The sequence below is a fragment of the Notechis scutatus genome, chromosome Z, assembly GCF_049901735.1.
Source record: "Notechis scutatus isolate UNSWTSFEM ecotype Mainland chromosome Z, rNotScu1.2, whole genome shotgun sequence".
Classification (NCBI taxonomy): Eukaryota; Metazoa; Chordata; class Lepidosauria; order Squamata; family Elapidae; genus Notechis; species Notechis scutatus.
Window position 1 is genome coordinate 32,305,126 of NC_142025.1, and position 10,816 is coordinate 32,315,941.

The window sequence follows — 10,816 nt, forward strand, 5'->3', positions numbered from 1 at the left end:
ATAAATTGCAACTCCCCTAGACATTAAGCGAACTGTGTGAAATGTATACATGTATTCAAATCTCTAAATTAACAAAAGGCAAAAAGCATGAGGTGGAAATAATGGCAGATAAAAGACCTGTTGCAACAAACTCATTTTCATACGTGTTGCAAACATAGCTTCAAAAGGAGATGTTTTCTATGGAATGCTCTGACATGTTTAGACGCCTGACTTCCTAATTTTAAAGCCTCTTCTAATTAAGAAAATAGCTAGACATATTTAAAAAATAATCTATATAGGAGATTACAGAGAGCAAAAAATATATTTTAATTAGGTTCCTTTTATATTCTTTCAATGTCAAATAAATGCTACACTTCTCCAGCAATACTTAGTTTGGGTGTGGTTGACCGCCGTTCCTGGTCTCCTAAACTCCTTACTGCCATTTACTGCATCTTTATTCAAAACCCGAGAGCGTTTTTCTCAGACACCCCACACCCCTCAGCTTAGACACAGAACCTGGGTTAATTTTCTTTCTAAACGGGGTTGCCTCTCTTTATTGACCTGGTTTCCAGAGAAGTAAATTGGGACGCTGCTCTCTACTCCTTCCTTTGCTCTTCTCATTCATTCTCTGCTTCCAGATATATGAAAATTCGGGAATATTTCCGAAGGGGAGGCCTCATAAACTTGCGTATATTGTGGAGAAGGGCAAGGAATGGGAGGGGGAATAGAGAGAAAATCCTTGGGAGCGGATTGAAGGTGCTGGCGGACTATTGGAAAGAGTCTGGGCGTTCCTTCGCTACTTTTCCCTTGGCAACGAAGGGAGCGAAGAAGTCTGCAGAATGGCACCCCTTTCAAGAAAACCCCATTTGGAAGCTCAGCGGGGGGCTTTTATGCCTTGCGTTCGGATGCAACTTCCCCAATCTCCAAACGTCCCACTAGTTGCGCGTAAACCCAGAAGAAACAAGCTGAACCAGAGACTGGAGCTGCAGGTCGCCGCAACCACTTTCTCCATTCCATCTCTCTCAATCCCACCCTCCCCTCCGCCTCTCTGCCTTATTGCCTCCCAAAGACGGAGAGAGTCTTCGGTTCTCTTTTGTCTGAAAGGAATAATACACAGCCGGCCCTTGGCTGCCCAAAGGGAGCCCTTCCCATTACTGCCTAGATATGATAGAGCTTGCCTTCCAGGTCTGTTGCCCCCTTTACCCTAAAGGGCACTGTTTCTTGAGAGCTTCAGGGAAGGCGGTGCTTTCGGTCAGCTTTCAGTCGCGTCTGCTGGAGACAAGCTGAAGTTGACTGCCAAAAGTGCTATAAAAGCCCAGGTCAGTTGAGAGCTGTTTTTCGCCCCTTCCTAGACGCGCCGGTTTCCAAGAGCGCCTGAAATGCTGGTCTCCTGCAAGGGCAAGGAAGCTGTTTGCTAGTATAGAGCAACAGAGGCGGGGCGACTCTGTGCAACGGTGGCGCCTTTGTTATCGCTGGAATTATGGGGGGAGGGAGACCCTTCAGAAAAGGAGGGGAAATGCACTTTTTATATCTAGAATGGGAAAGGTTGGAGCCCGAACTCAGAGGCAGGTATTTTGCTTGGTTCGGGAGAAGGAAAAAAAACTATGGAAAAGCAAGAAAGCTGCTTTTGAAGTCAACTTGGCAAGCGTCCCTGTTGCATATTTCTGTAACACCCCCCCCAACACACACACACACACGCACACACACAGGGGGAGGGAGGGAGAGAGAGAGAGAGAGAGAGTGAGTGAGAGAGAGAGAGAGAAAGAAAGAAAGGAGAAATAAAACCATTTTATAGTCCCACATAGACCCTGAGCAAGCTGTAACCGGTTCTTTGATGACACCCTTATCTCCTATTTCCATCGACTCTTTTGGCAAATGTGACAAAGACGGAGATTAATTAATAATTTCAGTTTACAAATGTTGAAGGCACATAAAAGTTATTCCAGCGATCCAAAATAAAGAGTTCATTAAAGGGATATGTCCAAAACTGTTGATTTGCGATGGTTTACCCTTGTAAAAAAGAAAAGAAAAGGGACAGTAGAAGAAAAGAGGGGGAGATATAAACATTTATGCTAATAAATTAGTATGTTCCACTACAAGGTACTTACTAGATAATATTGATATTTACAACTTGGTACACTTAAATCAAAGGTAAAGAAAATACATAGTCAATGTATTGTTTCTGTCAGAACCCAATATTATTGAGCCAGTTAGATTTAATTATGTAATAAATAAACAAATTGGTCCCAACAATTAAACCCAAAGCACCCAGAATGTGTGGCTTTTTAAATTCAGGTTTATTTTCCAAGGGGGTGGGGAGAAAAGAATTGAGAAGCATTATTTCCCCTCCCAAGAATTCCACTTTTCCTTTTCTCTAATATTCAGAGAATGGGTCAAGCAGCCACTAGGAAATCTGCCTATTTTATTTGGTAATTTTAGAATCAGTTGTCTGCATGGCAGTGATAGATTAATTTTCCACCCTAGATATTATCAGATACAGAGACAGATACAGAAACACAAAAGCACAGATACACACGCTCAATGAGTTTCTCATTAGTTATAGCCAAAGAAAGTTTATTTTCTTTTTCCGTCAAAATTACTCAGCCGCCAGAAGTATGATGTTTGCTTCCTGAGAGAAGCGCAAGTTGTATAGCAATATTTCTCTCTCTGTGCGTCTCTTTTGGCCCTGAATAAATATAAGGATGTTCTTTTTATTGTTAATTTTGAGCTTGAGAAGCAACTCGCTTTGGGCACCACTTCTGAGGGCCTTCCCCCCACCCCAAATGAAGGGTGTTGGGGAGGACACAATCCCCTAAGTCTCTGCAATGCCACTTTCACTCAATCAGTTGGCAAAACCTAGTGCTCATTTCAAAGTCACAGCTTCCAGGTTCGTATAGAAGGGGTCGTTCAACCTGGCAGCTGTTTCTCTGAGATTAGACCCTTTTCCTGGTCACTTGCTGTCTCTTGCTGTAGGAAATAAGGGGGAAAATTCATGAAGAAGGATGAATGGCAGAGAGAGAAGAAAGAATCTGGTTAAAGGCACTTCGTGTACAAATGCAGCGTCCTAAACAAAGGCCGGGTGAAAATTCCCAGGTTAGCTGAGGTGAATAGGTACCCACGAGAAGGAAGACACTAATGCTCCTTCGGAAGTAAACTGGAGTAGCAGCACGTCATCCGCGTCTACCAAGAAAACCCCTGCGCAGACTTGACCCCGGCGCACTCAGGCCGGCCGGAGCTTTCTCAAAAGCCTGGCGGTCTGGAGGATTATCTAATCGGGGGACCTTTCAGGAAGACCCCAAGAGGTTGCGGAGCGGCGCAGCCCATAAGATAGACCTGCCTGTGATGTGGAGAGAGAGAGAGAGAGAGAGAGAGAGAGAGAGAGAGAGAGAGAGAGAGAGAGAGAGAGAGAGAGAGAGAGAGAGAAATAAGACGTTTCTTCAGACGCAAGAGGAAAAAGAAGGGGCTAGATGCAGAATCCTGCTGCTTCGAAACCTCCTTCCATCGGAATGGGGTCCAGATAGCTTAATGGGACCGGGTGTGTGTGTGTATCTAATGGGGGGAAAAACAGTAAGCACGCCTTCCCCTCCTTTTTTTCCTTCTTTTGGAAGTTCTCGTTCCAAAGTCAGATAGGTATAAACTGCATTTAAATCTTTGTGTTTCGTTGTTTGTTGTAAACTTTAGGCGTGGAGACCTGAGGGGACGATCTGTTGCTTCTCTCGAGATGGCTCCCAAGGAGGGGAAGGAGAAAGGGGGGTGGGTGGGAGAGGAAGAGTACTCATAGCTTGTCAATTTTAACATTTGGTCACGTGAGCAGCGCCTCCCTGCTAAGGAAGGGGAAAGCTTTCCACGTCAGCTTTACGTCTCCCAATTTCTTACTTCACGGCTCAGCTTCCAAGAGACAGCTGCATTAGAGCGTCATGTTAAACTCGGCTAATGCGGAGAATCCGAGGTAGCCAGCCCACGTTATGGATTTGGACGAGCGAGTACCCTGCTCCTCGAATATGTATTTGCCCAGTTGTACTTACTACGTTTCCGGCCCTGACTTCTCCGGCCTCCCTTCCTTCCTGCCCCAGAGCCCGACTTCTCGCCCAGTGCCCTACTCCTATCCGTCCAACTTGTCCCAGGTGCCACCCGTGCGAGAAGTGACCTTCCGGGACTATGCCCTGGAGCCCGCCAGTAAGTGGCACCCCCGCAACAGCCTCCCTCACTGCTACTCCGCCGACGAGCTCAGGCACCGGGACTGCCTCCCGCCCGCCGCCGCCGTGGCCGCTGCTGCTGCCGCCGCCGCCGCCAGTCGGGGAGAAATGTTCGGGAAGACCGCGACCGGCGGCGCCTACCACCACCCGGCCACCTCCGCAGTCTCCGCCGCGGCTGCGGCCTCGTCCAGTTTCTATAGCACGGTGGGCAGGAACGGGGTGCTGCCCCAGGCTTTCGACCAGTTTTTCGAGACCGCCTACGGCCCGGCGGAGAACCACTCGGACTACGCGGGCGAGAAGGGCGCCGCCGGGGAGAAGATGCCGCCCGCAGGAGCCCCCGCCGCCTCGGGAGTTGCTGCAGCTGCGGTGTCCAGTTCGGAGGCGGCCTGCGACCGGGAGGCGGCGGGGGAGAAGGAGAGGAGGAGAAGGGCCGAGAGCAGCAGCAGTCCCGCTTCGTCTTCCGGCAACAACGAAGAGAAATCCAGCAGCTCCAGTACGTATAAAGGCAGCGCCCTAGCGCTTTTTATGAACGGGGCTTGGAAATCTTAGCGCATCGCCGCTATTAAATTTTTATATGCTGTTTTATAAGCAGAGAAGGTTTATGAAGGGCCGTTAGATTTCCCCCAACAAAACTTTGTTGTAAAAGGCGAGATCACGTGGCGAGGACTGAAATTGGCCGTGAAATGCTCGTCCGCCAATGGATGCCTTTAAAAAAAAAAAAAAACCCAAACTCAAACTATCCCCCCCCTCAGGTGGTGATTTTTCCCTAAATCATTAAACAAAGGACTAAATAGAGAGAGGAGGGAGAGCTCCTTGTTCAAACTCCCCAAAATATAATGCACGTTTTTCGCCTGTAAAATTTGTTCAAAAGGAGATTTCAGAGCCCTTTGATAGCCATGTAACCCTGTGATTAATACACACAAACACTTACACACATATTATAAAACTCGTGTGTTATCCTTAAAACCTTAGTGAGATACTTGGATTCAAAGCCATCTCAGATTTTATAGATTGCAGGAGAACAGGGTCTAACAGATGAAGGGGAGGACCTGCAACAACAGCTATCTGTTAAGGGCAACAACTTTAGTTAAAACTAGTTCTTTTGTCTAAAAGAATCAGTTTCTCCTAAACTCTGCTTGAGTTAAATGTTGCCTTGTGTCCAACAATTGGTTTCTCACAACTGTTCTTCAAGCTGTTGCAGCCTGATTTTTTTAATGTGCATTTTTCTGCCTTTGAAGACTGCCTTCAAGCACTGAGGGTGGAAAAGACCTTTCTAATTCTCAACAGTGAAAGAAAACTTGACAAGTCCTTATTTAAGTGAAAAAGGCCTGAATATTTATATTTAATCCAAGTTAATATGACAAAAGCAAATACAAAGCCCTGTTTAAGAAGAACTATAGTGGCTTAAGACAGTTTGTATCGACTGCAGCTGAATTTTTGACAGGACAGAGATTTTGAAAGTATAAAATAGGACGTTCCCCTGGTAAGAATCAGTGAACTAGGTAGTTATCTGACACAGTGAAAAGGTCCTTATAAAAGAAAAAGGAAAATGCAAAAATAGAAAGTAAATTTACTTTAAATCATGATGATATACTATATTGACAAGTGAAGTAAAGGCAGAGATAAACATTAAGATTTTAATCAGAGGATCCAGAAGTTAATGAATTCTGGAAGTTTCATGGATTTCAGGGGAACGACTAAAGTTAGAGCCAGCCCAGAAAGCTGTTTCTTTTAATTGCTAAGCTTTGTAGAAAAGGGGGGTATACTGGGGTAACAAGCAAGAGTTGAACCCTTCATACGTAAAACCTTTCCTGGTAGAAAATACTGCTCAGGATCAGTTGGGCAATACATGCAGAGATGTTGACCATTCTCAAGACCACAAAAGCTCCTGTCTTGAGCAAACATGTTCAGAGCAGAGATTGTAGCACTATTGTTTGAAGCAGGGCTTCAAAGAAAGTTCTTTTTGGATTAAGGCAGCCCCTGAAAGCTATTTCCCTGAGATAAGGTAAAATTAATATACACAGCTGCTGAGTAGGAGAGATCATCACTATTATGAGACTTAGTAATTATGAGCCAAGAGTTTCTTAGAAGAGAAACATATGGATGGTCTTGATTCAATATTAAGCAGCAGTCCTCCCTCCAGCCACATCTGATTCCAGACTTAATGGCTTCTGCCTTTATGTTTTGTTCCACAGGTGGACAACGCATCCGTAAAAAGAGATGTCCATACACCAAATACCAGATTAGAGAATTAGAAAGGGAATTCTTCTTCAGTGTCTATATAAACAAAGAGAAACGTCTTCAGCTCTCACGAATGCTCAACTTGACCGACCGTCAAGTAAAAATATGGTTCCAAAACAGAAGAATGAAAGAGAAAAAAATTAATAGGGACCGACTGCAGTATTACTCAGCTAATCCAATACTTTAAGCCTAAAACTTGTAGTGTTTTTCTGTATGAGATTAAGTTCAGATGTCACCCTTGATAAGGTCAAGCCAAAGAGTTACCAGTAAGGAGGAGGTGTGCAGAGGCTCCAAGGACTCTGAAAAACTAAGATTTTTTTTCCTGCCCTACATCCAACATTGACCAATTGGGTTTTTGGGGTTTTTTTGTGGCTGGGTTTTCTTTTGTACAGTTTTCCTTCATCTTCACACATCAAGTGGAATCCATTTAACTCTTGGACCACCCTTTGCAAAAGCCATTGTATCCCTACAACTTCTTCCAATTGGGGTGAGCAAATGTGAAAAGCCGGGAGCAAATTCCTGGCTTCAGGTTGTGGTTGTGGATTTAAAACTATGTTACCTTAATTGGAAGGTCCATGGGAAAACTATGTTGCCTCCCATGGAAGGTCCATGGGAAGACTCCTCAGGGCATCATATATGCTGGAGGACAACTTCAAAAGGAAATGTCCTTTTACTTAGGCAAATCCCTGAGCAATCTATTTGTCTTCTTGAATGACAAATTATTATTTCTCCCCACAATTACACTCCTGCGCCTCAGACAGAGACAATTTCCTTTCAAAGGACTTCAGGTAATAATTTGCCATATATGGTAAGGAAACAATCACTGAGAAGACAACATGGATAGGCTTATGAAATACAATTTTAATGAATAACAGTATCAGAAACAAATCATTATGCCCATAGTTAAATACTAAAAGCGAATAAAAACTTTCTTAAACCTATGTGGGAGGAGAAAAGACAAAAGACGACAATAATAGTTGTAAAATGAGAAAGTAAACGTTTAAAATGAGGCAGAGAAGTTTTTGGCTTCTGTCTCAGAAACTTTTTTCAATAAATATATCAGGAAAAGTATAGTTTGGCAAATATTAAATATCATGTCTAATTGAAATCTAGATTATGTGTAATGCACTGAAATCAAAGAATGAAAACCACTAGTGTTTCATAAGAAGGCCCACTAGAAGGCAAACAATGTAAATAAAAGGAATTTGTTATCATATCTTATAGTTAGCCTCATATGTCCTACTTTGCTGTTAAGCAGCAAAAATTAAAAATTAAGAGTTTTTGGAGTGTGTGTGTGTATGTGTATATATGCACATACATAGACATACACACGTACATGCAAATTTTATATATATATATATATATGGTATTCAGCTTTGTTCGAGTATTTTCCCACGTCATTATAGTTGTGCTTTTAAAGTTGTAGCAACGTTTCGGCAGAATCTCATCTGCCATCATCGGCTTCTGTATTGAGTTCCTCTGTGAGTCAGAACTGTAAAGTCTGACTCACAGACGAACTCAATACAGAAGCCTGATGATGGCAGATGAGATTCTGCCGAACCTTGCTACAACTTTAAAAAGCACAACTATAATGACGTGGAAAATACCCGAACAAAGCTTCTCACATACATAAGTGGCTCCCGCGAAAACTTAAGAAAACATATATATATATATATATACACACACACATACATACATATATAGTACCAAAGAGGGTGTGAGAGAGAAAAAGACATGGTTTTAACAGAAAGAAAGCTATTTAAAGTTCTATATCAGTTTACAAAGGATATGTGTTTTATTGTAAAGGTCACTTACTGTTGAGAATATCTGAATGTATGTTTCATACCATAATGGTGTTTTATAAGACTTGTATGATTTAAAATGGTTTTGCAGCCATTTTCCTAATATTTTAAGTGGGTTGTTTCACTTGGAAGGTGTCAGATGTTTCTTTTCTTGTTTAACCTGTATACTAAGGCTGTTTTTACACTGCTTCCAGAATGGATAAAGTTTCTTTTGTGGTTAATGAATTGCAATACTTTTAGATTCTATCACTGTTTGGAGGGGGGGGGGAGCCTGTATTTTGTTTGTATGTATATACCGTTTTCTTTGAATATGGGAAAGCTTTTTCTTGCATGAGTACAGTGGAATCCTGCACATTAGAAATAAACATGTGATAAATTTACAAGAGTTTTTTTTTGTAAGATTTATGATGCATTCATGGATCTTCTTTGACCCAGACTGGAAATCTGAAACATGAGTTTTGAGTTAATTGCTTTAGTGGAAATCCCACTCACCTATTGGTTGTGCTGAATTCTGAGAAGCCAGGAGATCAGGTCTGGTATTTATGAATGCGTGGGCAGACTGCTGCTGGTACCAGGCCAGGTTTGAATGGTTTGCAGAGAAAGGGGCGGAGGTAGGGGGAATCAGCCTTGAAATAATTGCAGGCTATAGACTTGGTGCTTTTGTTCATAGATGTAAAACACATTGCAAGAGCTCAAGTGTGTGTGTGTGTGTTTTCTAAAGCACTCGAAGGCCAGACAAGGAATAATGGGTGGAAACTGAACAAGGAGAGATTTAACCTGGAAATAAGGAGAAACTTTCTGACAGTGAAAACAATCAACCAATGGAACAGCTTGCCTTCGGAAGTCGTGGGAGCGCCATCACTTGAGACTTTCAAGAAGAGATTGGACTGCCATTTGTCAGAAATAGTGTAGGGTCTCCTGCTTGTGCGGGGGTTGGACTAGATGACCTATAAGGTCCCTCCCAACTCTGATTATCTGTTAAATCTTTGTGTGTAGAGTCTTTTGTTCTTGTTTGTTCCAGGCACCATACACCTGAACTCAGAATTGAAAGTTGATGGGGGGCCTCAGACAGAATTCAAAAGTGAAAGTGTGCTGATGGAAATTGGGTTATGTGCCAGTACTGTATGAGAGGCATGGAAAAGAATTGTCTCTAAAGGATGTTCCTCTTGTGAGCTACCAAAAAGCAACATAAGGCATAGGCTACTTATACGGGGTTAAGAGCTCGCCTCTTTGAAACCCCATCCAGTGCCTTTGGGCAAAAAGGGACTCAACCTTATTTCCTCCTTTCTTCTTGCCATTCATAATTAGAAAAGTACATATTTTACCCCTCTAGGTTTATTGGCTTTGAACTTCTGTATTGCTTTGGACATCGCCCATAAACTTGAGGTGATGGGCTCTGGACTTTTGCTGGTGACCCCCACCCAGCCAGACAGTGTCTGGTCAAAGGAAATGCATGAAGATGGGGAGAGGGTTGCTTGTTTATTTTGCTAACATGCTACAAAGGAATGCACCTCTTAAAAGGCAGAGATAGAAAGATAGATGGAGAGAGGCAGACAGACAAGCAGAGAATGGTGGGGTGGCCATAAACATCCCGCCAGCAACTTCCTTTGCCAGTTAAAAATTAACTGGTTATTCAAGGGATAGGAATCATGGAGTTTGTGTTAGGGAATGAAGGAAGAAGAGGAGGAAGAAGAGGAAAGAAGGAGAAAAAGGTGAAGAATAAAGATAAAGGAAAGGAAAAGAAGAAGAAGAAGAAGAAACAGAAGAAAACAGAGGAGAAACAAATCCTTTGTATATTTCTAGGGCAAGCAGTCATTTAAAAATCCCATGATATTTCCATTTAAATAATGAGTGAGAAAGCATTATAAGCTAAGCAAGATTTTAGAAATATCTAAAATATGGAAGGTGAACTTGTCTGCCTTGCTATGAAGAAGACTGTTTCCAAACTGGCTGGCTAATTTGTTCTGCTGACAGCCACAAGAGGGCGTTCTTCAGATCAATGTCAAAGCCGCACAGGGAGAGGAGGGGGAGGAATATTCTGGCCTTTGTTCTCCAAACCTCCAGGAAACTGTACATTATATTATTTCACTTTTCCATGATCATATTTACAAAGAAAATGTGAATCTGATGGCTCACTTCTTCAACATGAATTAAAAAGTTGGCCAGAAGTTACTTCAGAAAGTTGCTTCTTCAGATTTAGAATACACCAAAGGTGAGTATTTCTCTGGGGCTGAAATTGGGAAATTAAGAAAGAATGAAATAATTGTCAAGGTACAACATGTGTCTTTTTGAAGCAATTTAGTTAACACCTAACACCTTTGTAAGGGAAATAAATCTTAAAGTTGTTCTAACTTTTTGAAAATTGACAATGATTAAATCTGTGGTTGTAAATCTGTGGTTGTAATCGTGAATTGGAAATCTTTTGAAGTTTAAGTGTTGAATCTTTGAAAGCAACAACTACAGAAAATATTGCAAAGGTTTCATGGTTCTAGGGCATGAAGAAGTTAAAAGGTATATGATAAAGCAAATTTACTTTAAAAAATGAATCCATGGATACGATGAATCTTGAGGCTTGTAAGGAAAAGAGTTGCCGTCTAG

The 10,816-nt window shown here is 42.3% G+C and overlaps 1 protein-coding gene across 1 annotated transcript; it reads left to right on the forward strand.

The window, feature by feature from the left end:
- Window positions 1-3,860: 3,860 nt before the first annotated feature.
- Window positions 3,861-6,603, forward strand: HOXA11 (homeobox A11). Its single transcript, XM_026673542.2, has 2 exons — window positions 3,861-4,668; window positions 6,371-6,603. The coding sequence occupies exons 1-2, from the start codon at window positions 3,945-3,947 to the stop codon at window positions 6,601-6,603; spliced, it is 957 nt and encodes a 318-aa protein (XP_026529327.1). The 5' UTR covers window positions 3,861-3,944.
- Window positions 6,604-10,816: the final 4,213 nt, after the last annotated feature.